At 41.9% G+C, this 27,548-nt stretch overlaps 1 protein-coding gene and 1 long non-coding RNA gene across 2 annotated transcripts in view; one reads left to right on the top strand and one right to left on the bottom strand.

The window, feature by feature from the left end:
* The window catches only part of PEX1 (peroxisomal biogenesis factor 1), a 53,853-nt gene that overhangs the window by 13,130 nt on the left and 13,175 nt on the right, over window positions 1-27,548 (bottom strand). Inside the window, exons 7-20 of the mRNA XM_084618504.1 lie at window positions 26,878-27,001; window positions 26,495-26,604; window positions 24,952-25,055; window positions 23,284-23,416; window positions 22,514-22,610; window positions 14,995-15,165; window positions 13,550-13,704; window positions 12,179-12,368; window positions 11,766-11,932; window positions 10,887-11,021; window positions 8,670-8,734; window positions 6,083-6,225; window positions 5,899-6,002; window positions 4,236-4,412 (exon numbers count right to left, since the gene is read on the bottom strand). Of these exons, the coding sequence (XP_084474630.1) occupies window positions 4,236-4,412; window positions 5,899-6,002; window positions 6,083-6,225; window positions 8,670-8,734; window positions 10,887-11,021; window positions 11,766-11,932; window positions 12,179-12,368; window positions 13,550-13,704; window positions 14,995-15,165; window positions 22,514-22,610; window positions 23,284-23,416; window positions 24,952-25,055; window positions 26,495-26,604; window positions 26,878-27,001 (1,875 nt within the window). The remainder of the gene's footprint in view (window positions 1-4,235; window positions 4,413-5,898; window positions 6,003-6,082; window positions 6,226-8,669; window positions 8,735-10,886; window positions 11,022-11,765; window positions 11,933-12,178; window positions 12,369-13,549; window positions 13,705-14,994; window positions 15,166-22,513; window positions 22,611-23,283; window positions 23,417-24,951; window positions 25,056-26,494; window positions 26,605-26,877; window positions 27,002-27,548) is intronic.
* Window positions 9,123-26,623, top strand: LOC311515441. The gene is made up of 3 exons (XR_014710137.1): window positions 9,123-9,671; window positions 18,810-18,978; window positions 26,516-26,623. It is a non-coding gene; the product is annotated as an uncharacterized lncRNA (long non-coding RNA).

Below are 27,548 nucleotides of genomic sequence, written 5' to 3'. Positions count from 1 at the left end.
GGAAAATTGTGGATGATATACAGCCCAAAAATCCCAGTATGGCCAATGGGGAGGGCCAAAAGGCATCTGAGTGACATTCATCGGTGCTTGAACCAGGTCAGGGGAACACAAACCCATCTTTGGTGCAAATCCCTCTTTTGTCAGAAGTGTCAGGATGGAAATCTCGTCTGAAGTGTCAGGGAATCTTGGATAAAACTATTTGAATGAAAGGAAAATTCCTGCTCTTCAAGAGGGGGGCCTCAGCACTCTCTGAATGTGTTGGAGAGCCAAGTGGCACCAGGGAAAGGTCTCACCTTGGTGACCTGCTGCTCACAAACCGGGTAGAATTAGTGGGGGAAGCAAAAGTGGATGGGAATCTGGGAGGCAGTGACCATGAGTTGGTTGAGTTCAGGATCCTGACGCAGGGAAGAAAGGTAAGCAGCAGGATACGGACCCTGGACTTCAGGAAAGCAGACTTCGACTCCCTCAGGGAATGGATGGCCAGGATCCCCTGGGGGACTAACTTGAAGGGGAAAGGAGTCCAGGAGAGCTGGCTGTATTTCAAGGAATCCCTGTTGAGGTTACAGGGACAAACCATCCCAATGAGTCGAAAGAATAGTAAATATGGCAGGCGACCAGCTTGACTTAATGGTGAAATCCTAGCGGATCTTAAACATAAAAAAGAAGCTTACAAGAAGTGGAAGGTTGGACATATGACCAGGGAAGAGTATAAAAATATTGCTCGGGCATGTAGGAATGATATCAGGAGGGCCAAATCGCACCTGGAGCTGCAGCTAGCAAGAGATGTCAAGAGTAACAAGAAGGGTTTCTTCAGGTATGTTGGCAACAAGAAGAAAGCCAAGGAAAGTGTGGGCCCCTTACTGAATGAGGGAGGCAACCTAGTGACAGAGGATGTGGAAAAAGCTAATGTACTCAATGCTTTTTTTGCCTCTGTCTTCACTAACAAGGTCAGCTCCCAGACTGCTGCGCTGGGCATCACAAAATGGGGAAGAGATGGCCAGCCCTCTGTGGAGATAGAGGTGGTTAGGGACTATTTAGAAAAGCTGGACGTGCACAAGTCCATGGGGCCGGACGAGTTGCATCCGAGAGTGCTGAAGGAATTGGCGGCTGTGATTGCAGAGCCATTGGCCATTATCTTTGAAAACTCGTGGCGAACCGGGGAAGTCCCAGATGACTGGAAAAAGGCTAATGTAGTGCCAATCTTTAAAAAAGGGAAGGAGGATGATCCTGGGAACTACAGGCCAGTCAGCCTCACCTCAGTCCCTGGAAAAATCATGGAGCAGGTCCTCAAAGAATCAATCCTGATGCACTTGCATGAGAGGAAAGTGATCAGGAACAGCCAGCATGGATTCACCAAGGGAAGGTCATGCCCGACTAATCTAATCGCCTTTTATGATGAGATTACTGGTTCTGTGGATGAAGGGAAAGCAGTGGATGTATTGTTTCTTGACTTTAGCAAAGCTTTTGACACTGTCTCCCACAGTATTCTTGTCAGCAAGTTAAGGAAGTATGGGCTGGATGAATGCACTATAAGGTGGGTAGAAAGCTGGCTAGATTGTCGGGCTCAACGGGTAGTGATCAATGGCTCCATGTCTAGTTGGCAGCCGGTATCAAATGGAGTGCCGCAAGGGTCGGTTTTGTTCAATATCTTCATAAATGATCTGGAGGATGGTGTGGATTGCACTCTCAGCAAATTTGCGGATGATACTAAACTGGGAGGAGTGGTAGATACGCTGGAGGGGAGGGATAGGATACAGAAGGACTTAGACAAATTGGAGGATTGGGCCAAAAGAAATCTGATGAGGTTCAATAAGGATAAGTGCAGGGTCCTGCACTTAGGATGGAAGAATCCAATGCACCGCTACAGACTAGGGACCGAATGGCTAGGCAGCAGTTCTGCGGAAAAGGACCTAGGGGTGACAGTGGACGAGAAGCTGATATGAGTCAGCAGTGTGCCCTTGTTGCCAAGAAGGCCAATGGCATTTTGGGATGTATAAGTAGGGGCATAGCGAGCAGATCGAGGGATGTGATCGTTCCCCTCTATTCGACATTGGTGAGGCCTCATCTGGAGTACTGTGTCCAGTTTTGGGCCCCACACTACAAGAAGGATGTGGATAAATTGGAGAGAGTCCAGCGAAGGGCAACAAAAATGATTAGGGGTCTGGAACACATGACTTATGAGGAGAGGCTGAGGGAGCTGGGATTGTTTAGCTTGCAGAAGAGAAGAATGAGGGGGGATTTGATAGCTGCTTTCAACTACCTGAAAGGGGGTTCCAAAGAGGATGGCTCTAGACTGTTCTCAATGGTAGCAGATGACAGAACGAGGAGTAATGGTCTCAAGTTGCAGTGGGGGAGGTTTATATTGGATATTAGGAAAAACTTTTTCACTAAGAGGGTGGTGAAACACTGGAATGCGTTACCTAGGGAGGTGGTAGAATCTCCTTCCTTAGAGGTTTTTAAGGTCAGACTTGACAAAGCCCTGGCTGGGATGATTTAACTGGGAATTGGTCCTGCTTCGAGCGGGGGGTTGGACTAGATGACCTTCAGGGGTCCCTTCCAACCCTGATATTCTATGATTCTATGACCGTGCTTGTCGCGGTACCGATACCATTGCAGTACTGACGAACAAGGGAGACTCCAGCTCCTGCAAAACCAGTAGATTCTTTGAGAATCTGAACTTCTGTGGTAGCAGGTAGGTTTGAAGAGCGGGGCCCCATTGCGTTGTCAGAACCGAGGGTATATGCTGCTCTGGCAAGTCCACTCTTGTCAAAGTAGATGGTACTAATGAGGTAATATTAGGGAGTGCCAAGACCATATGAGAGGCATGACATCTTCCCAGTACTGAAGTTGTCTTAGTGGCCAACTTCGATGCAGACGGAACCGAAGAAGTCATGGAACTGTTCTCTTAGAGGTGGAATGCTTTGATGATGTAGTGTCCTGCTTGTGCAGCACTGAAGGTTTTGGTACTTAGGCATGCTAGCTGGCCTCTTTCTCTGCTTAGCCTGGAGCCCCAGGCATAGGATTGATACGGAGAGCCTCTGGTGCCTCAACTGTACTCAGAGTGGGACATGAGGTCGCCAAAGCAGCCTCGATCCATGGGAACTGAGGTATTTTTGAAGTGGACTCTTTCTGTGGAGATTGACTTCATTTTCTATGGGTTTTCTCAGTGGATTTACCTTGGGTAGACCTAGGTAAATGTGTTGAAGTTGACAGGGTCTTGTGTTCACTCAGCAGCCAATATCCGGTGGGGTCTCCTGGCCTGGAGCTGAGGCTTGTTGGAGGGAACTCTCCATTATTAAGAATCTCAGTTTTAGCTCCCGATTTTTTCTTACCCTGCCCTTAAAGATGGAGCAGTTGGAGCACTCTCAGGGATATGAGATTCAACCAAGCAGTGGACACAACAAGAATGCCCATCACTGACCGGGATGGCCTCCCAGCAAGAAATGCATCACTTGAAGCCCAGAGAGCCTGGCCTAACCCAAGACAACAGAATCTAAGAGGGGAAAGTCCCACTCTCCAATGAGGAAAGAGATCAAAAGTCACCCTAAATTATTAAATAAAATGTAAATATAATAACTAAAGAAGGGTACCTAGGCTAAGCAACTTTGAAAGGAAGGCATGGAGAGTGGCTTGCCCGTGCACTCCTATATAGCCTCAGAGTGGGGCATGAGGAATTATATGATGCATGCACGGGCCAAAGAGACACTACTACCAAAATACTCTGATTAAAGGGGCATGAGCACACCTGAAGTGGAGCACCCATGGGAACACTACTCAAGGAAGAATTATCAGGTGTCCATGCTGATATTATTAGGTATGTCAACTCCTTTTAGTACCCTAACATTGGGAAAATGCTCACCGACCCTAAGGGCATTCATGTGAGGGGTTACTGGGTTCTGTCTTGTCACTTCTCTCATTCAATATGCATGGGTTCAGACCAAAACAAATCAATTCAACATCTTTTCTAAATGGCAAAAATACTTTAAAAAATTAAACTAATTTTGTCACAGGGAAATTATTAAAATTTTAATAAGCTACAAATATAGAATAAGTTTTAAACTATCTGTCAGAGTTTACAGATCACAGAAATTATAGGAAAAGGAGACATTTTATTTAAATATAATTTTGCCAAAAGTGGCAGAAATCTCTTTTGGGTAAAGTTAACCTCTCTAAAATATATTTGTAACACAACGCAGTAATTAAGGAAATCCTTTAAATACTTTAAGTGCACTTACTTGTGGTAAACTTGAACCCAAGCTAGCATGTATTGCTTCTAACTGGGCATTGTACAGTAAAGCTTTTAGATCAGCTCCTGTGAAGTGCTCTGTTTTTGCTGCCAAATGCTGAAAGTCCACATCATTTGCCAAAGGCAGAGAATGACTGAGGGCTTTTAGGATTTCAAAACGAGAAGTCTAAAAAGAAAAAAGGTAAAGTCATCTGTTTCCTGCTTCTAACTGCTATTCAGTACTTTGACAGTAATTCTCTCAAGCACTTTCTCAAGTGGTCAAACTAATCTGCAGAAATGTATGTTTTGGAAGGGGATACTCATATCATTAAAATAGTACATATATGGAAATACTGCACAATCTATTTTCAAATACAAGCATATGCTCATTACTACTTTCACTTAATTTTTCTAAGAAAAATGCTGCCAAACAAAATATCCAGTGAGCTATGAATTCTCTGAGCGCATTCTCTAATTATATTATCAATATCCAAGATTTTTAAATACACCATTAAAAGGTGAACTCTCATACACATTTTGTAAATATAACTGGATTTGCCTTTTTACCAGTTTTCACCTTTCTAAACATAAGAGAAGTGTCCAGACAAAGGAAATAACCCTGTTGGACTGAAGAGCTCATTTTTTTGTCCTATGGAAATAGCAATGAAAAATATTTGGATAGAATGTGTTTGCATTCTTAGTGCATGGGATTATCTTTGTACATGTGAGAATGAAATGGGGTGATATCTGTTAAACTTGCCATGTAAATTGCTAATGAATATTTGCCATTATAATTAGGGGCAATCAAAGAGACAAATCCTGCAATCTCTACTGCCCTGATCCAAAACACACTGAAGTCACTGGAAGTCCTTCCATTTACATCAGTACATAATTATCCAAATGCTGATGAAATATGTTTCCATTGCATGGATACCAGGTAATGGAAAGCCCAAACAGCTGGACTCCATGCCTACCTGCTCTGGAAAACACTGGGTCACTAATTTGCATGGGGAAGCAAAAGGCCATGTACTCTACTCCTCATTATGCCCTGCAACAGCAGGTGAAATGGTGACCTGGGTCCTGTTGGCAGATGGAAATGACAAATTTCAATCTCCACAATCCCTGCTCCTATGTATTTCCTGTAAGCAAAGCCCCTTTTATGAGGGCTTTAGCCACAAGATCATGATTGGCCCTACATCTGTGGAAAACAATGGAAGAATATCTGGGGAAAACAAACACTAACGCTATCAGTCAAATCAAATTGAATATGGCTGTCTCCTAAATGGGATTACAAACATCTGAAGAACGACATTCTTTCTACAAACACAAGACCTAAGAATACTGGGCCTGATTCTATACTGCTTGAACACTGCATAGTCAATTACATAGTGCAAAGCGGGCGTAGAACTCCATAACTCTGATTTGGTCATGGTTTATCCCCATTTTACATTCATTGCATCTGATCCACTCTGCATTACTCCAGTTTTACACCAGTGCAATTCCATAGAAATTAGTAAAGTTACACAGGTGTAAAACTGAAGTTATGCAATGGTGAGTCAAGTCCACTTTGTTCAGGTGTACATGACTACACAAAGTACAAGGCAGTGGAGAATCCCGCTCATTATTCTGATTTTTTTTCCTTTCATATATGGTGCAGTATAGTGTTTCTTCACCTGATCAGGAGGAGGACAGTACAGGCATTTATCCAGTCGACCTGGCCTCAACAGAGCAGGGTCAATCAAATCAGGACGACTAGTAGCAGCCAACACATAAACCCCTTAGAAAAAGTAAGAGATTATCATTAATGTGTTGAACTCATGCCTTTAAAAAAAAAAAAAAGACAGCTAAATTATTTACCTTGTAAGCCTTCTACTCCATCTAGCTGAGTCAACAGTTGGTTAACCACTCGGTCTGTCACTCCAGTATTATCATGACCTCGTCGAGGGGCAATGGAATCAAACTCATCAAAGAAAACTATACAAGGCTTGGCTGCCTGTGCTCTGGAACAAAATACAATCCTTCAGTTCTGCTTAGGTTTGAGCTAAGTAAAATAAATCTGCTTAGAGATGTGAAATATGTGTTCTGTTTGTAAGGACTTGTCTGCACAAAACACACTTATTTGTAGTAAGCTGGGGTGTAAATCTACCCCGTGCTAGTGGGGATCCTACTACCATGCACTAGAAGTTCTGTAGTATTTGATCTACCCTGCTTTGAAAAGGAAGTAGACTGAAGCACAGAAGGGAATTTCTAGTGTGCAGCAGCAGGGTTGACACGGATGCTAAGAGCTTGTCTATACAAACATTTAGTTTACAGCAAGCTGCTGTGTGAATCTGGCATGCACTATCTGCCCAGTCTAACTGTTCGTGTGGACCCAGCTGATGCACATTAAAAATCTGCTAATGCGCTTTGATCTAGTCCTGTTTCAAAGAGGACTAGATCAAAGTGCTCTAACAAACTATTTATGCCTAAACTGTTAGACCCTGGCAGACTAGCGTGGGATAGATTCACACCACAGCTAGCCACAGTCTAAATGTTTGTGAAGATAAGCCTTAGTGTGTGGCAGGCTATTGCAGGGTAGATTTACATCCCAGCTTGCCATGAAGTCAGTGTTCATGTAGGCCAGTCATGTGCAACCTTATTACACAGGAGGGCCATATAAACCTAATACTCCTGGGGAAATTCTGTGCCAAAAAATTAAAAATTCTGTGCAAAATATTTTCAAATTCTGCATATTTTACTTGTCAAAATAACACAATATAATCACACTGGTTTCAATTATTTTTGGTCATTTATTTCAAAATACCTGTCAGCAAAGTATGCCTGTAACAATACAGGCAATAAAAAAAGATTCAGAAAATGTTTTTTGACAAATAGATTCTTTACTAGGCATATTAATACAGAACTCTGAGTAATAATTCATTTAAACTTCAATACAGAACCATATTTTCCACATCCCTCAGAGTCAGGGAGGTAATAGAGGAGCTGAGGGAGAGGGAAGTAATTGCTGGGAAGGAGTCTGGGTGTGAACTTGGAGGCTTGTTGGGTATGAGCGGGAAAAGTATGGAACAGGTTTTTTTGAGGGGCGGGGAGGGACTGTTAGGGAGCTTCCCCCATGCAGACCCTGGCTGACTCTTAGCTTCTCCCATTCAGTCAGGCACATCTGCCCTCTCCCTGTGTGTCCTTGCATCCCCTGTCCACGTGTCCCTCCAACCCCACTCAGACACCCTCCTGTTCCTGTGTCTCTGGGCCCCCACTCAGCCAGCCTCTTTCCCCTGTAGCTCTGCACCCCCTCCTGCTCTGCCCATGTGGCCCTGCACCTGCCTCCCCCCGTGGCCCTGGGCCTCCACTCCCATTCAGCCCCAGTCTGTCCTCCCCCACTCGCCCTTATGAGCCTGTCTGACCCCCCCAGCAGCCGCACTTTGTCTCTCCATAGCCTCTGTCTCCTGACGTGGCCTGACAGGCGCTGCAAAGAAGGCAGGCTCTTTCTCTTCCCTAGCAGGCTGGGAGCGGTTGCTGTGTTCTATTGTCATAGCACCCTCTGGTGAGCAAAAGGTGGAACTGCAGCAACATTCCAGCAGAAGTTTTTTTTCTTCGCAAAAAATTAAAATTGTGTGAGGCTCATTAATTATGCACATGTGTAGTGGTACAGAATTTCCCCAGGAGTAACCTAAGCACAATCTTGAACGGGCCAAACAGATTCTACGTATTTGAATAAGATTTAAAATCACCAGTATTGGTTTTATATTTTCAGTTCAGCTTGTTTTGTATGTTTTTAGATAGAAACAACCTATGTACAGTATTGTCTATTTATACACTTGTGTAAACTAAAATGATGTAAACATGACGACAAAACGCTAATGAATTGGCCATTAGTATATTGTGTGGAAGCAGACAGTGGGCCTTATGAAATGCTCTAGTGGGTTGTGTATGGCCCACGGGCTGTAGGTTGAGCACCCCTGATGTAGACAAGTCCTAATATAGTTACATTTAATTATAGACAGCAGCAACTATGATGGTTTCCTGTGGAAATGAGCTGCTTTGAAGAACAGGATTTCCAGTTAACTACCATTAATATTTTATACTTTATTTTGTACTTATTTCTATTTCCTTCTGAAGTTCACAATTATGCTGTTAAACTACTATGGAAACTTTAATGTCAATACAAGCAAACAGGGTCTCAGTTTGTGAAGTCTTACCCAAAGGCCACCTACACAATAAACTACAAGGAACACAATTTATCAAATTATGAAGAATGAAGGTTAAATTGACCCTGTCAGGATTTTAACATGTGGTTTCAGCAGGTCTAGCTATTTCAGACCTAATGATCAAGACCCATTAAGCCTGCTCCTTCAGACTGCTGACCAGGAAATTCAAATAATTATTTTTAGCATCATCCATGAAAGTGGAAGCTATTTACAACAGAATTTATTCTTAGAGAACCAACCTGTTAAAGACATCTCGAATAGCTTGCTCACTTGCTCCAATATATTTACTGAGGAGCTCTGGTCCCTGTAAAATAGCAAAATGAGAAGAGTCAGGAGTTGTGGTTTTTCTTAATTCCATATCACTGTGGAATCTATTAACAAGGTGGGTTATTTATGCAAGCACTAGAGAATTTCAAAGTAATGGGCAAGCAGTGGTTCCCAGGTGAGTCAAAAAACTAGTAAACTGTGCCAGGTAGTGCTAATTTCAGTCACACTCTGTCTTCCTGCTATAAAGGGAAATGTGTTACAGTATCACAAGTCTGTGGATTGTGTTCTGAAGATACATTTAAACTATTCTGGCCAGCTGCATTACCCACTGAGTTAGTATAGTTTTATAAAGAAGAAGAAATTAAGAATACATAAAATTTTCTAAAAAAATACTTAGTGATTAATTACAAACAAAACTCTCAGAGATAACATTGTGTGGCCACAGTGTGCAGTCACTCAGTGGTGCTTAGATAGCCAGGGCCAGATCCATAAAGGTACTTACACATCTAAGTCTTAAGTTTAGGTGCCTAAATCCCAGTTTCTGCTCCACTGCAATTCACAAAACTCCCACTCAGTGCCTAAATTTTCAGGATAAAAGTTCCCTCTGTGCCTATGTTTCTGCCTCTGAGCAGGTGGACTGGTGTCCAGACACCTGTCTCCCGCCTAAGCCTCAGACTGATTCACAAACTGGGGAAAGATAGAAATAGGCATGTCATAAAAAGAAAGGGAAGGGTAACCACCTTTCTGTATACAGTGCTATAAAATCCCTCCTGGCCAGAGGCAAAACCCTTTCACCTGTAAAGGGTTAAGAAGCTAAGATAACTTCGCTGGCACCTGACCAAAATGACCAATGAGGAGACAAGATACTTTCAAATCAGGAGGGGTGGGCGGGGAAAACAAAGGGTCTGTTTGTCTGTGTGATGCTTATGCTGGGAACAAATCAGGAATGCAGACTCAGAACTTCTGAAAAGTTAGTAAGTAATCTAGCTAGAAATGCGTTAGATTTCCTTTTGTTTAATGGCTGGTAAAATACACTGTGCTGAATGGAAAGTATAATGGAAAGTTTTTGTGTCTTTTTGTAACTTAAAGTTTTGCCTAGAGGGATTCTCTATGTTTTGAATCTGATTACCCTGTAAGGTATTTACCATCCTGATTTTACAGAGGTGATTCTCTTACCTTTTCTTTAATTCAAATTCTTCTTTTAAGAACCTGATTGATTTTTCGTTTTCTTAAGATCCAAGGGTTTGGGTCTGTGTTCACCTGTACAAATTGGTGAGGATTTTTATCAAGCCTTCCCCAGGAAAGGGGGTGTAGGGCTTGGGGGGATTTTGGGAAAAGACGTCTCCAAGTGGGCTCTTTCCCTGTTCTTTGTTTAACATGCTTGGTGGTGGCAGGATAGGGTTCAAGGACAATGCAAAGTTTGTACCTTGGGGAAGTTTTTAACCTAAGCTGGTAAGAATAATCTGAGGGGGTCTTTCATGCAGGTCCCCACATCTATACCCTAGAGTTCAGAGTGGGGAAGGAACCTTGACAAGGCATTTTCCCACCTATCTTGTGTGGAGGGCTCAACCCAGTAGGTGGTTGCTAAGCAAGGCTACTGGATTGGCCCCCATTCAAAATTGCCCTGGCAGTGTCCGCCTTATAACTTTTAGCCCAGTGGTTAGAGCATTCACCTGAGATGAGAGAGCCAGGTTCAATATTCCCCTCTCATGGAGGGGGAAGGATTTGAACAGGGGTCTCCCACCTCCCAGAAGACTGCTCTAGCCACTGAGTTATGGGATATTCTGATGGAGGGTGGGGCTTCAGTCTTTCCTGTTGAACTTGTTCCACTGTGGATAAATAACAAAAGAGTGATTGGAGCAGGGAGACTGGACCCTGGGTCTCTCACATCCTCTAGACTACAGCATCATACTCACTCACACACACACACACACTCTCTCGTTCTCTCTCTCTCTCAGTCTGGCCCAATGACTAAGTAAGTATTTATCCACAGCAGAAAAATTAAATGTTGTAACAGTTTATTTGTGGTCATGACAATGACTTCATTTTAAATGTGAATTTCTTATTTTGGTATTTGTTTTTGCATATATATTACACACACACACACACACACACACACACACAAAGTAACTAAGTTGGGATTTTTTGCATTAATACAAAGATCTAATAAACCATCAAAACTTTGTTACCTTGATGCTGATAAAATTCATTCCACTCTCTCGGGCAATTACACCTGCTAATAGAGTTTTTCCTGTTCCAGGAGCACCATACAACAAAATTCCTGTCCTCTGTCGTATTGGCAGGTTTGCAAATAATCCTGGATACTGAAAATACAGAGTCATCAAGAGTAATATCTATTTCCAAATAAGTAATTATGTAATAATTGGCTTCTGATAAGTGTTTATTTATATGGACATTCTTGTGGGATTACTTACTTCATCCACATTATCAGCAGAAGGGCTCATCTCAACTGATATTATCAGTTATATTATAATTGGGTTATATTAAAGTAGCCTATTACTAAAAGTTCCAAACCATTTATTTGAAAAGCTCTAGGGTGACTTTCTCACCCTTACTCTGGTACCTTTACATTGGGTAAAAGAGCCAGGCTGATGTAAAAGGGTACTAAAAGCTCCATAACCGGCTACGGGAAGAGTCCTCTGGTTCAGCCACTGTAGATAGCTGTAGTAATGTTACCTTCTCAGGACCAACTTACAAGTCCAGGAGTAGAAGACAAGCCTGGGGTTGGGAGGAATGTGTCCAGGTCAAGGCTGCAATACCACAGAGCTTCTGGGCAGCACTATGGCCCATAGGGCTGGAATGCTTATGTTATGTTCTAGGCCTCTCTAGCCTTCAGAGCATCTCAGGCAAGGGAGGGTGCAAAAAATGGCTTAAAGGCACCTTAGTCCTCCCTCTACCAGAACTACACGTTCTGTGCTGTACCTGTAAGAGTCCATTTTTTCTAAGAGTAGCTGTTCCACAAAGTAAAATTGTTAATCAGAGTTCCAGAAACACAATGGTTTGTAAAGTACTGAAGCATCTGTTCCTGGTTTAAAAGAAAAGGGTACCTTTGTGGGTAACTGGATGGTATCCATGAGTATTTGCTGTACATCCTTTAAGCCACCAATCCTGTCCCAGCCCAAGTCTTTAGGTTTGTGTAGGTTAACATTTCTCAGAGATGAAGGAGTAAAATGTTTTAAAGCTTTTTGAAAGTCTAAGGTTGACAGATTCAAGTCTGTTGAAAAAAACCCCGGGAACAAACAAACTCCAGTTAAAATCAATTTACCCTTATGGTGGGGGAAAAAAAGAATGTATGAATATGATATCAAAGACAAGAAAACTTTCTAAACAACAGTTAAATGCATTTTAAATGTAAAGTATGGAGAGTTTTACTATAACTTTTTGCTTCTGTATTATTATTGCACACACATGCCATATGGTACAACTAAAACAAAGTAGAGATTTGGTGACTATCACATACCTTCCTTGTTGCACGCTCCCTTATTAGAAACACAGGAGTGTATGGCGCGATCCACTAGCATTGTAAAGTCTCTAGCTATAAACCCTTCTGTTTCCTTTGCAATATGCTGGAGATCAAGATCATAGAATCTGTTTATATCGGAGTTCAATTTATTTTCTATTATGGAATGCAGTAATTCACATCTTTGCTCCTGAAAAATAAAACTATACAGTGAATTTATACATAGTTTTTCACCGATATGAATTATTACCTTAAGCTTAGAAGACTCAAATGTTTCAGATAATGAAAACACAGTTACCAACATTTCATTCAACATAGGAGTTTTTTGACCAAATGTATAAAAAATACTAACACAAATTGAAGAAAAAATAATTTTTTTATCTGACTTTCTCTAAGAGTTCACCAGCTTTACAATTCTAAATGACTAATTGACCACTGTAACCTCTAGCCCAGCAATGATCATTTCAGAAATCAATCTTTCTATTCTATCCCAGTCATATCTGCATCACAAACACTGGAATAAATTCCAAATCAGAAATGAAGAATGAGAAATCCTAGGAGCAAACAGACCAAATCACACAGGTATAAAGGGCTTGATCCTGAGAGGTGCTGAGTATTCTCAACTACCTTATAGAATAAGGCCTATACTGGAAATTTTTATTTGTATTTGGACACTGGTTAAAAAACAAGTCTGGGGAATTTCAGATCACAGAGTTGTCATACAACATAGTTTTTCAGGGGAAGTCTTTTCTTCTGCCACAAGTCAGCACTTAGAGATCTGAATGCAGTCCTTGATTTTTTAAATGGATCATTTATGACAGGAGAACAATAAAAGCATCATAAACTTGGGTACGATTCCAAAGTGTTGTGGGCATTCTCTCACACACTAGTACAAAATACAAATCTTTTTTATTTTTCCTTAGAGTACACTATATTTAATACATTGATTGCTATTTCTTTTGTACCATTTCAATATAGCCTATTTTTAAGAGTAGAAGGATATATTCAATTAAACAAATTTTTGAATTTAAAAAAACTAGTTCCCTTTAAATATTTTAAAACCCAAATACAATTTGGGAAAGTATACATTATGGTGAAGTGTCTGTTAATTTGAGTGGTGTGAGACAGACTCACCACTAGGCATAACTTTCTGTGTTTTTTTCCCAAAAGATAACATAGAAAAGTTATAGGCTATTTAATATCACAAAAGATCTCTTAAAATCCCCAGTAGCGTTGTTGTGTTTTTGGTTTGGTTTTACCTCAACTTCAGCAGCAAATTATCCCTTTTTGTTACCTCTTTGGTGCAGCATCTAAGTCTGTGGGGAAGTCACAACCAACATTTTGACCAAGTTATTCAATTATTGCATTTACCTGATCTGGAGGCTGGATATGTTTGAAGCACTGAAATACATGAGTTCCTTGACCAGAAACAAGGGAAGGATGCAGAGAATGTTCAGATAGGCTTGTGGCAATTAATGCTATCAAACTGCCCATGGAAATAACTTCTTTTATCACATCTTTCAGAACTAGATATAGAAGACATTGTTTCATGAGTAATAAAAGATTATAAATTTCATACATTTATTAATGCTGAGTATTTTTACAGTACTGGAAATATAACACCGACTACTACACTAACTTTTCTGTAATGTATTATAGAACTGTTATCATCTAAACAAATGTATTTATTTTTCAAGGCACAGTCTACTCCAACAAGGAAACACTGTCAGAAATGCTTTGCATAGGACTAAACTTGTATAGTTATTGATGATGTCTACCCTGTGATATTAAAGATTATTTTCCTCTATTGTGAATTCTGCTGCTGTATCTGGAATGAATAAAATGCAGAAAGCTACAATCCCAACTCTGCAGCGTAGTCAGGAAAAAGTTGAAATAATAATATAATTTAGATAGTTTATTGTATGACTTATCACAATACTAAGGTGTTAAACTGTGTTTTGTGCCAAGCCATTGTACTAAGAGTTAAGGATAAATAGCAGTTTTGAACTACTTAGATCTCTAGATGTCACGTACAAAAATAAAGCATATAAATAAGGCAGATCATTTATGCTAACTTTTAAAACTGCGTATCAAGGTAGCGTGCATAAAACAAAAATGAAGCATTAAGACATTGAAATTGTACATACAAGTACTCATTTTGTAATTTAGGTGTACATTTTTGAAAATTTAATCTCAGTGTGAATTCTAGAAACCACAAAAGGAATTTAATTAAAAAAGTTGCAATCTCCCTTTGAAACTGCTTAGAAAATTGAAGATCTGTTATAGCTTAAATCCTACAAAAAGGGCAGAATTTAACACAGTTAAAATAATAAAATACATTGATGCTGATTATTTCATATTATGTTATTTCAGTCTCCTGTACTGAAAACATTTATGTGGAGAGATTTTAATGTTGGCTACACTTTAGAGAAAAAGATCGTATGGAGGATGCATTGTCCAGTTCTTCACTTAAAGGCTATGGTTTGTAAAAATTAAAAAAAAAACAACAAAACCCCGATGACCCGCACACAATGAAGTGTGTAGATAAGAAGTAGATAAAAAAGGTACACATTCAGTTAAAAGAAATGCTACTTATGCATAATAATCTATATTAATAATGGTTCAAAATTCATCTGGAACTTGTAAACTATGGCAGTTTACAACATAGAATGATCCAGAAGCAGGGGTGATGAAAACAGAACTGTCCAGGCAACTGTCATTCAGGTACAAGAAATTCTAAATTACAATACATTTTTATCCAGACGCATAAGAAGCAACAGGAAAAAAATACCCAGAAGCTGTTAGCATAGCATTACCATATGCAAGTCTATAGCTCTGAACTGCTTCAGGGCTGTTCTCATGCTCTGGTGTAGAAGGAACTCCAACAATGTGATCAAGATCATCCATCAGAAGAATGGATGGCTGTCTCCATGCTGCCTCTAGAAAAACTTCCTCCACTTTTTTTCGTATGTTTTCTAATCTTTTTCCTAAAACAAAAATACAATCTTAGTAACAAAACACAGCATGAAAAAAATTCAAACTTTGACTTTGATTTATTTCTTTGTGCTGGCAATGCAAAGAGCCTTAAAATGACTCTAAATGGGCAGCTAAAGATTCTCCTTTATGGGAGGAACCTTCAGCTGGCTATGCCAGTTCTATACGAACGCTCGCCTCCTCCCTTGGAATAGGGATCATACCGGGGGCAGAAGGGGGAATGGCCAGACACAGCCATTCAGCACAACAGGATCTTTAGTTTATACAACATCAGAGTAAACTAGAACAGTTTCAGAACTATATAAAGCCCAGGATTACAAGGAAAGGATAGTCAGTGGAAAAGTGGCAAAAAGCCATATTTGCCCTCCTACCCCTTATGATGCACCAAAGTCCTTCTGAACTCACAACAGAACCTGAATGTTGGTCAACAGAGACAACTAGCACAATTTGGTACATACAACAATTAGAAATTGTCAATACTACTGTAGTTCAGCAAGCACTGATAATTTAATAATACCTTCAGAAGAATGGCAGGTTTTATAGTTCACCATCACTTGGTTTCAAAAATGCCCAATGAAACTATATATAAAGAATATTTATTTTAAATGTTTTCTTTTTTAAAAAGTTATTTTTATCAGATGGACAAAGTCATTTACATTAGATCTATAAAATTCGTAAAAATATTAAAATTTCTAGGCCAAACTTGAAATTAGAAACTAAAGGCTATGCTATACAATGTGAAATTTGTAAATTCCTTAACATACAAAAAATAATTAGTTCTCACTAATTTGATATACTTTCACCTGTTCCATGAGAAAGAGTATAGATATAATTATACTCAACTACTTTTGTTCTAGCCAGCACAGAGAAAAACTATATAGTCCAACTTTCTTTCTGTCTTTCTTTTTTAGTAATGGGGACTAACCATTGAGGTTGTGGTTGAATTCTGGGAAGGAGATATTGCTTACCCTGTACAGTAGCTGGAGTTCTTCAAGATGTGTCTCTCTATGGGCTGCGCATGTGCCTTCACTCGGAAATTTTTGGCAGCAGTTTCCATTCAGTTCATTTATGTGCCATAGTTAGCCTTGTGCCCCATACCAAGGGTATATGCAGGTGCAACAGATGAACCGCCTTCAGTTCCTTCTCCATTGCAAAGTCCCACAGAGATAAAATACTATGTAGCAGAGGGCATGGAGGGTGAATAGTGGAGCGTCCATAGGGACACACATCTCCAAGAACTCCAGCTACTGTCGAGGGTAAGCAATCTCTCCTTCTTCAAGTAGCATCCCTATGGCTGCTCCACTTAAGGGATAGCTCAGTGGTTTGAGCATTGGCCTGCTAAACCCAGGGTTGTGGGTTCAATCCTTGAGGGGGCCATTTAGGGATCTGGGGCAAAAATTGGGGATAGCTCCTGCTTTGAGCAGGGGGTTGGACTAGGTGACCTCCTGAGGTCCCTTCCAACCCTATGATTCTATGACTCCTGAGCAGTGCCCCCTGAAGGAGATGGGAGCTTCAGAACTCAATCTGGAACTGTTTCTAGAACTGCAGAACTAAAGGCAGCATCTGCCTGAGAAGCATTCACTAGGGTATAACAGTCTGGAGGTGTGGATCGAAGTTCATGTAGCAGCTCTGCAGATTTCTGTTATAGGGTAATCTTTTAGCAGGACAAAGGATATGGACTGAGATCTGGTAAAATGGGCTATGATTATGAGTAAGGCTGCGAGTTTGTCATGGAGGTCACGGATTCCGTGACTTTCCCTGACCTCCGTAGCGACTGGTGTGCCTGGATCAGGGACAGCCGAGGCAGCTCCTGCGCAAAGTGCAATGGCCGCTGCTGCAGTTTGGGCCCCATGGTTCCAGTCTCGGGAACCGCAGCCAATGGAAGCTGCGGGGGTGGTACCTGCAAGCAGAGGCAGCGCGCAGAGCTGCCTGACCACGCCTCTGCCTAGCAGCTGAGTGAGGGGGTATGTCGCCACTTCTGGGGAGCCCCCCAGGTAAGCGCCACCCAGAATCCACCTCACCTCGTCCTGTGCCCCAATCCCCTGCCCCCTCCCACACCCAAACTCTGCTGCTGCTGGGGGGAGGGGAGGTGCAGAGCCAGGCAGGGAGCCTACCGGCCCTGCCAACCCCTCCTCCCAGCACCAGCGGGGGTTTCGGGCCACTGCCTGCCCCCTCCCAGCACCAGCAGGGGTCATGGGCCGCACGCTGCTGCCCGCGCCCTCCCCCCCCCCCCCCAGCACCAACATGGGTCCCAGGCCTCAGGCTGCCACTGCCCCTGCCAGCACCTGGGCCACCCTCCTCCAGCACCTGTGGGGGCTTCGGGCAGCCCCCTCTACCTCCCCCCCAAGTTTTAGTCACAGGTATTTTTAGTAAAAGTCATGGACAGCTCACGGCTGTGAATTTTTTTTTTTAAACTGCCCGTGACTTGTCCGTGATTTTTACTAAAAATACTCGTGACTAAAACATAGCCTTAATCTTGAATAGGCATGGCATGTTAGTGACTTCTTAGCATGAGAAAATACAAGTGGAAACCCAGTTAGAAAGTCTCTCAGTAGACACTGGTGTACCTTAAGTTCTATCTGCAAGAGATACAAATAGCTTCAGAAGTTCAAAAAGGTTTAGTCCTGTCCAAATAGCATGTGTGTATGGTAACACCCATTGTTTCATGTTCTCTATGTATATAAATCTCCCCACTGTATTTTCCACTGAATGCGTCCGATGAAGTGAGCTGTAGCTCACAAAAGCTTATGCTCTAATAAATTTGATAGTCTCTAAGGTGCCACAAGTACTCCTTTTATTACCTTCCTAATATTCCAAAGCATGGAGGGCAGCATCTTCCCCAGTTTGATAGGGTTTAGGATAAAATATGGGGAGTTGAATAGTCCGATTTATATGAAAGTCTGAACTGACTTTAGGTAGGAACTGTAGATGTAGCCAGAGGGACACATCATCTTTGAAGAAAACAGTACAGGAGGGTCAGCCATCAAAGCCCCTAGCTCACAAAGGCATTTTCCTAGAAAGGTGTAAAAGCATACAGGTAGCTGTTGGTTTAAAGGGAGGTTTTGTCAAATTGAGAACTAGGTTCAAGATCCGGGTTGGGGTGGGCTCCCTGACATGTGGGAAAAGGTTTGATAACTATTTGATAAATCCAGAAGTTCCGAGGTGAGAAAACACACAGGACTTTTCTACAGGCGAATGAAACATTGTGGTGGCTGCCAGATGGACTTCAGTGGCGCTCAATGAGAGACTTCCCTTTCTTCGGTGTACTCTAAAGTATTCTAAAACTTCCGAGATGGGAGACAGTTGTTGGTGCGTGCACCCATGGTAAAATCTTTTTCATTTCTGAAGGTAAGTTTTCCTGGTGGATTCCTTTCTATTGTTGAGCAGGACCTCTTGCACCTCCCCAGAACAGGAGAGCTCTACCTCTGACAACCCATCCAGGTAGCAGGCTTTGAGTCAGAATTTTGAGATAGGGGTGAAGAATGTTCTCCCTGTCCCACAATAGAAGGCTGGGCATCAGTGGTAGATTGATAGCCATTTGAGAGGAGGGGTGAAGGATATAAGGGAACCATACTTATCTTGGCCAGGTTGGTGCAATCAAAATGCCTGTGGCTCTGTCCTGTCTGATTTTGTTCAGGTCCCTGAGGATTAGCAGCGCTGGAAGAAAGACATACAGAAGATTCTTCGACCAGAAGAGGAGAAAGTCATGCCACAAAGAATGATGACCCAGACCTCCCCTTGAGCAGAAGTTCATGAATCTTCAGCTGGCAACAATGGCAAAGAGATCTATCACTGGAAAATCCCAGGTGAGAGAAATATCTTTCTGAGTATGGATTTGTCGAGTTCCCACTTGTGATCCCATGCGAAATGTCTACTAAGGTCATTGGGTATAGAATGTTGATGTGAACGGTGGACTCCTGTGTGGTCCACCTTCTCTGTACTGTGTGATTCTGTAGGTGAACTCCCTATATGAAGAGGAACATGTCCAAAACAATTGTAACGGCAAGAAGACAATGTTTGAAAGGAACCCCTGAACACATCTTGTCTGGATTCTTCCACCAGTTAAGGAAGACTAACCCACTTTGAGGGGCAGAGCTAAACTTGTTCACACAATCCCTGTTGGGGATATCGACTGACCTGAGCCAGGATTGGAAGCAGTGCAGGTGCAAGCAGGCATATAAAGTGACGAAGGTGAACACTGCCATGACCTGAGGCACTGACTTGAGGACTTAGTTGAACTCATGCAAATTAGCTGTGTCAGGGTGAGGAATCTGTCCCTTGGTAGACAGGCTCTAGATGCTGTAGCATCAGAGTGACTCCAATAACCTCTATCTGCTGTACTGGTAGGAAGAAGGACTTTGTGTTGCTGAGCTGAAGACCAAGCCTTGCAAATAGAGAGATGGCATTAAAACTCAGGTTTGAACTTTTTCCTGTTCTGTTGGAAATAAACTTCTCCCACGAACGGTAGAAATGGAAGAGACAACCCCCAAAAGGTGGGAGGATAGACTGGGTAGGATGGTGTGGCATCTAGTCCAGATTGTGGGAATGTTCATGGTCCTCAACCAGTGCATCAGAAGGAAAGTTTCACAGATGACGTTTGTTGCGTCAACAGGGCAGTACTTGTGTAGGGTGTTCCTTTCTGCCATCTGGGTCCCTTCTCAGGTGGCTCAGGTACTCAGGTGGTAGGTGGAAAACTGGGATAGGTGGTACCCTTGATTCGGCTGGGACCTACTGAACCTCCTTTTGTTTGTAGGTGCACATATCCAACACGTCAAATGTTGCTCTAGAATACTTCAAGGAATGTACGGACTCATCTGTGGTCTCGCTGAATACTTTGAGGCCATTAAAAGGGAGGTCCTTTACAGTGTCTTGGAAACCTGAGGATTGCAGCCACCATGGCTGTGGAGATGGAATGAGCTGCCATGTCCGTTGCATCAAAAGAAGCCTGTAAAGTCATCTTGGCCAAGCGATAGCGCTCATTAATGATAGCCTGAAATTGCTGCCTGTGTTTCTGGGGAGATGCTCTATAAAAGACTTCATATAGATTTCACAGAGTTTATGTGATTATATTTTGGGAGTATCACCTGATTATCCACGTTTCTAAACTGCAGGGTGGCAGACGAATAACTCTTGTTAACAAATGCATCTAAATGCTTTTGGTCCTTGTTATCTAGGGTAGCCTTTGAAATGGTGTGCCTGTTCTGTTCATTGATTGCATCTGCAATTAGGGAGTTAGGGGTGGGTGAGAAAATACAAATTCTGAGCCCCTAGCCAGGGCATGGTATTTTTTAATTCACCCTCTTAGCTGTTGGGATGGCAGTGGCAAGAGTTTGCCCAATTGTTTTGGCAATTCCAACAGCATCGCAAGCACAGGCAGGGCCACCTGTGATAAAGATGGTGTATGTAGAATGTCCCATAATTTAAGCTAGGTTTCTTGGACTTCTTCTACTGGAATTCAGAGCACATCTGTCACTCCCTTCATCCAGTCCTGGAACTGTTTGAAGTCATCCGTGTTAGATGGAGGAGGCATAACTGCTTCACATGGAGAGAATGATAAAATATCTGTCTGAGGAGTAGCCTCCTCCTCATCCCTCCTTTCTTGCTCCTCAAATGTTTCCTCCTGCAGAAGGAATTGCTAAGGAGGGATAGATGGAAGTAGGGAACACGGTCTCTGATGTTCTGCATGAGTGTTAGGTGCCTTAGAAAATTGCTGGTGATCTAATGCCCAAAGGTTCCAGGATGGCCACAGAAGTGATCCATAAAGAAATGGGGGAGTTATCCAGGACTGGTCATACCAGGGAGGGTGTTGAATCAGCTGACATCATGAAGGCAGTGCAATGTCCCTATACTGAACATCTTCAGGAGAATCAGTTTGGGTAAATAGACATGAAAGCTCTGAGCTGATATTTGAGAGTCTGAAGAGCTCTCGTCTACATAGTGTGATGGCAGAGCAGATGACAGTGGAGTGATGATCTGCTTGTCTGGCCATGTGGGTACTGGGGAATCATACGGTACTGGTGAAAGGTGGGGTATCAAAGATAATGCAGGCTGTGGTACTTGGAGTCTAAACGAGCTCACCAGAGGAGTCTCAGGCTCATCTGAGACAAATTAAATCCCTAGAGAATCTGAACCCTTGCGATACTGGGTGGGCTGGGCTACAGACTTGGTAAGCTCCAGATGTAGAAGACTGAAGCACCTATGTTGGCTGAACCGTTGGTCAAGATACTGATGCACAGTTGGTGCAGGTGGTTTCAGCTTCTTAGGTGAAAGATCTTTAGCTCTAGTACTCTGCTCATGCTTCAACAGTACATTGAGCACTGGGACAAGACTTAAGACAAGCTGAGACTTAAACAAGCTCAAGCTCGATCTGGAAGCCTCAGTACCAGGACTGCTTGAAGCCTCCACAGAAACCTTTGAAAGGCACAACGTTTGCGGTATAATAGGTCTTTTAGAGGAGCATTCTCTCTGAGAAGATTTCACAGATCTCCTAGACAGAGTCTTCTCTGCATCTGTAACAGATCTCTCTCTCTCAAAGCTCTGGAGGGTGAGTGAGCTGCAGATGATAAGAGAGGGTTATGGTCATTTGGAGCACGCTGGAAATTGTGGGTCTCCAGGGCAGGGTCGGAAGCCAGGCAGAGGGAGAACTCCACCATTAGAAAATAGAGTTTTATTTCCCTTTACCTCCTAGAGCGGCTTTTGAAAGTCATGTAGCTCTTGCACTTAGTGGGCATGTGTGTATGCCAAGCAGTGCATACAGCATAAAGGACTCCCAGCAAGTGAGACAACATTTGAAGCATGGAGACTCCAGCATACCCCAAAAGACAAAATAGGCTTCATTCAACTACAAAAGAATAAAAATGAACTAGAAACTAGTTAAAAGGCAGAATTGTAAATGAACGCTACTGGACGCACTGTCTCAGGTGAGTGGTCAAAAGGGAACACAGGGCGGTTCATCTCTTGCAGCCTATATGCCTTTGGCTGAATGGACACTACTGATGAAAATCTCAGATTGAAGGTGGATGCACACATCAAGTGGAGCACCCACAGGGACACTACGTGAAGAAGCACAAAAAATTAGAAAAGCGTACATTTTGAATAAGCTTAAATGATGCAACTAGCAGAATGCAATGAATTTATAAAAGGTGCTTACTGCCAGGTACCAAAATGCATTACAAAAACAATACAAAACATTTTAAAGAAAAGCCATGCAGCCCAAATAAATAGTTAGATCAAAGTTTTATAATACTGTAGATAACTTGAACATAATAAAATGATAAGTCCTGAATGCTTCCCTATCATTATAACAAATATTTGAGTGAAAAAATATGATCATAGTCATACCTCTTAAAGCCTTACAGTCAATTACTTCCACATGAGCATCCAATCTATCAAAGGCTTCTTTGCAGATGGCCTTCGCTAATGTTGACTTTCCACTTCCCTACAAAATAAATGTTGGGTAGTCTTCTAAAACAACATCCAGAGTAACAGAAACTACTTCTTTCTCTTTTTCTGTGGACTATTCCTCATGAAACACAGATGCTAAATAGACGGCTGGTGGCATACAGGGTGATTTTCATTCCTTGTAAGTAGTAGTACCTAGTACAGGCCCAGTTCTGAAATCACTGGTAAAATTCTCACAGATTTCAATGGGTTCAGGATTTGCCATTAGACATGGAAATTATAACAGGAGAATCACTGAGAGTCAAATGTATGAAGTGATATCATGCTAGTGTTTAAGAAAAAAATTATGATTTTTTTTCTGAATTCAAATAATTTGAAAATAAATGTTAAATAATGTTGAGGCATAAACGTCTACACATATTTGAAGGGTAAAAACACAGTGTGGAATAATCTTCCAAGGTAAATGATGGAAGCTCCAGCGTTAGGGGCATTTAAAACTTAGAAGGTACAAAACACTAAAATATAACGAGGAAATGATGCTGCAATGACAGGGGAGGTGGATTAGTTAATCAACAGCTCTTTTTCAACTCTATTCTCTGATTCCTTGTAGCAGAAAAGAAACAGGTTTACAATGCCTGTTTGGAGTATTAAAATTAAGGTAGTGCGAGAAAACTATTTTGGCATACAGGTAAAGAGTTGTAGAAAGGCACCTTTGCTCCTGTGAGCAGGACAGCTCCACTGCGCAGTCCCACAGCTATGGTAACTAGCTTTTGAGATAAAGGGCGTCCCAAGAGGCTGTGGGTTATGTGCTCAAAGGAGGATGTTCCTAGTTTACCCACTCCTCTGCAAAGTAAGGCAAAACAAATAAAACATTAGACAAGCTACGGCAGTCTCAGTACACTCAATCTAGGTAATAATAACTACCTGCATTTAGAATAGCATGCTTTCCATACATACTGAAAAACCCCAAGCGCTTCACATGTTCAAGAAAATCTATGGCCCCCTTCAATTAGAACTCCTACACTACACAAGTGGCATAAAGGGGCACAGCTAGCCCTTGCAAAATATCCCCATCACATGTGGTTTTCCAACCAGTCAAGAACCACTGTAAAAGCTCTTCACCAGCCGCCTTCCCTATGCTGGCATAGAGGATGTGTCCAGGCATAGGAGATGTGTCCAAGGGTGTGGTCAGGAGAGGGTATAGCCAGAGCACACTACACTTTGGCTATTATACATTGGTGTAATAGCCTATAGAAAGCTATTACAAGCTGGCATAACTCAGAGCAGCCTGGGGACAATGAAGGTCCTTGACCTGGGCCAGAATTAGGGAAATACAAAATTGGCTTAAAGCTACCTTTATTCACCTCCTTTCCTAAACTGTTAACCACTTTTAACCTGACAGCACGCCTTTAAGATCCACAAACAAGCTAGCAGTTTTAGATTTCAACTTAAAGAAAATACATACTAAAAACAAAAAAGAAACATCTAGCAGTATAGTACCCCTTAACACTAGTGAGGCCCTGGTTTGGTACAGATTGAGGGAAGAGTGTCACCTAGTGAGTTATCAACACCGCTTCTGGGAGTACATAGCATGGCAAGGCATCTCCTTCCAGAGGCTTTTAATTTTTCACTCTGCTTTATTTTTCAGTATTGGGTAGCCCCAAGTAATTCTCGTAAACCAAACAAAATCCCAAATTCATAACACAAAAAGAAATACCTTTCCCCGCCCCTCTCTTGTGTGTTGTCTTATTACGCTGGCTTCTGGATGCCAGTCCTTCCACAAACAGCAGCTAATTAGGTTGTTTCCCTTATAGGGAGGCGAATATAGCCTTCCACCCAGAAGAAGCCTTTTATCCCTGCTGCAACTTGTTTCTCATCCCTTCTTCCTCTCTCACCGGAAGTGGGGTTTTTAAAAGGTCACCAGCAGCCCTTAATTGGACTCAGGTGTGTCTACTTAGTCTGTAGTAACCTCTTTTCAGGAAAAGGGCCTTCACCTTTCTAGGGCTGATATACCTGCTTTCCACCACTCTCCTATAATTGTCAGGTCTGACTTTGTTAAAGTAGGTTGTCCTTCAAGGCATCTCATCCAAGGATCCGATCCTGCAAACACTTTAGAACGTACATCACTCCAGTTGTGTAAGTAATCCCATTGACTACAATAAGGCTACTCACAAGAGCAAAATAAAGGTGTAAATAAGTGATTACATGATCAGGTCCCAAGTATTGTGTCAGCCTGACCCAGTCCAAAGAGATGTCTAGTTACATTTTTCACAGAATTTTTAACAGCTAGCTAGTTTAGTTTTCCAGAAGCTGTGCATTTTCTAACATATATGTCTCTTTTTCTTCTTCCCATATTTGACATTGTCAAAATATCTCACCCTAAACTGTTCAGTTTGTGGAAAGGAAGGATCTGGTCAGTATCATGTATAGTAGACTGTGTGTTGTCATCATCAGCCTTTGTAGGCATAGGATGTATAAGAACCTATAAAGAAAAAGAAAAAAAGTCAATATTTTAAAAATCAAATACACATTTACAAAAGAAAAGTACAAAACTGATTTGCAGCTTTTTGTAATTTGTTTGAAGAAAACATTGACTAAATGTTTTGATGAAGCTGTACTTGTATGAAAGACTCACATATTGATAAAATGGTGTAGATGAAAGCTTCATTCAAACTAGCTAAAGAGGGTAATTATCTCCCAATTATCAGTCTAATTCTTCATGTAATATATAAGGCCCATTTGGATACTAGTGCTAACATGTCTACAACATGACTAATCTTGGACATAGTCTTCTGATAATGATGTGGTTCTGTGGCAGCAGTAATAAGGATAAACTTCTATTTTACTTTTAGTGAACAACTTTGCAGAGCAACAGGACAGTTTTCTTCACTGCTTCTGTCACACAATTGATCAATATAAAAAAATTAGCTCATTACCAGCAACAATAGTGGGGTATGCTAACACTGGAGACTCAGATCTCAACTCAACAAGCAGTTTAGGAAAGGGAATGCTTCCCCTAAAAGAAGAGGCTGTGGGGGGTTACGGGGAAAGGGAGAGACGCAGGACACGGAAGCAGTTTGAGAGCAAGAGCACGGCATGAACTGGGACAGGTGTGGATAGAAAGCAGCCCTCACATTTGATTGAATAAGCCATTAACACCTCCCCACTTCACATGTTCCAGACAGTACAGTGGCTTGGGTATCAAAGGGGGGGGGGGGGGAAAACGGTGAAATAGGTATTTAAGGCAATTAAATATGAAGAGTAGAATTTTCAAAATTGCTCAGTGTTGGCCTAATTCTGCTCCCATTGAATTTAGTGGGAGTTCGACCATTGACTACAGAATTCAGGGACATTGCTACAGAATTTAGGTCCAAAATACTATGGACTATGTGGAGTCTTAGCAAAGCCTCATTCTATAAGGCAGGGATCGGCAACCTTTGGCACGTGGCCCGCCAGGGTAAGCCCCCTGGTGGGCCGGGCTGGTTTGTTTACCTGCTGCGTCCGCAGGTTCGGCTGGTGGCAGCTCCCACTGGCTGCGGTTCACCGTTCGAGGCCAATGTGGGCTGCAGGAAGAGACACGGGACGAAGGATGAACTGGCTGCGGCTTCCCGCAGCCCCCATTGGCCTGAAGCAGCAATCCGCAGCCAGTGGGAGCCGCGATCGGCCAAACCTGAGGACATGGCAGGTAAACAAACCAGCCTGGCCTGCCAGGGGGCTTACCCTGGCGGGCCACATGCCAAACGTTGCCGATCCCTGCTATAAGGTAACACACGAGATGTGCATATATGGTGATGAACACAGGCCCTACAACGTTAAATTACTCAATAATTGAAACACACACATGATATACGGTTAATTATATTTTTCACCAAATGTAACAGAATTTAAGTTACTTGATACCTGATACTATGTGATATTTACTTGTATATTTGTCTTCTGCAGCAAATTGGGACCCAACATAAAAATATTCTCCGATTTATTTTCTTCAGTGTGAGAAGGATGTACCACACTAAGGACAAACTCTTCCATTCCTGTGGAAACACACTGAACAACTATCAAGATTTCAAATTAACTCTATTTTTCTTCAGCACAAGATAAACCCAGTAATATTTTATTTTTAAATAAATGTAATCTCAAATGAATTAATTAAACTAAGATCACTGTTAAAGATTGACTTACATCTACAACTTAAATGGAAGGAAGCATCTGTTATGGCCCTCAGTATACAAACACCATTTTTAAAAAGAAATCTTGGCTACGGAGACTTCATAATACAGAGAGAATACAGACATAGTTTTTCTTACCTTCTTTAACAACTAGTTGTATATGATGTGTGTCTGTCATTATCCAGGGAAGATCAACAGTAGTGGTATCCTCCAACCATAAACTAAAAGCAGATTTTATGTCATCTTCACTTATGTCTTTATGCTAAACAGGAAAAAGGGGGGGGAGGGAGGAAGGGTGACTTTATTAAGGCTGTTCCCTTCCAAATGATAGCTCTTCAGTATAGATGGTATTTGCTCCTAATGGTAGCTCACAGGTGGAAAAAGTTCTAATGGCATTGTTCATTCATAACCCTAAGTCCTGTCACATCCCCAGTTTCCAACAACCTATTTTTGTTGGGTACACATATGACTCCCGTTACCATAATGTTGGAACACCTCACAATCGCTAACATATTTATCCTCACAACATACCTGGGAGGGAGGGAAGTTCTATTACCTCATTTCACAGATGGGGAACTGAGGTACAGAGAGATTAAATATCTTGCCCAAGGTCACACAGGAAGTCTGTGGCAGAGCAAGGAATCGAAACTGGGCCTCTTCAATGCCATGCTAGCCCCTTAACTACTGGAGCATCCTTCCTCTAGGAGATCAACAGAGATCTCTTTGGGAAGGGAGGAAGCACTGTTCAGAAAGGAAAAAGAGGATCCCTACCATATTATTCACCCAATTTTCTACTTTTCTCTTTGCTT

This window comes from Lepidochelys olivacea, assembly GCF_965140295.1.
Source record: "Lepidochelys olivacea isolate rLepOli2 genome assembly, chromosome: 2".
Lineage (NCBI taxonomy): Eukaryota > Metazoa > Chordata > Testudines > Cheloniidae > Lepidochelys > Lepidochelys olivacea.
The sequence above is the reverse complement of the archived record's forward strand: the minus strand, read 5'-3'. Positions and strand labels throughout refer to the sequence as shown.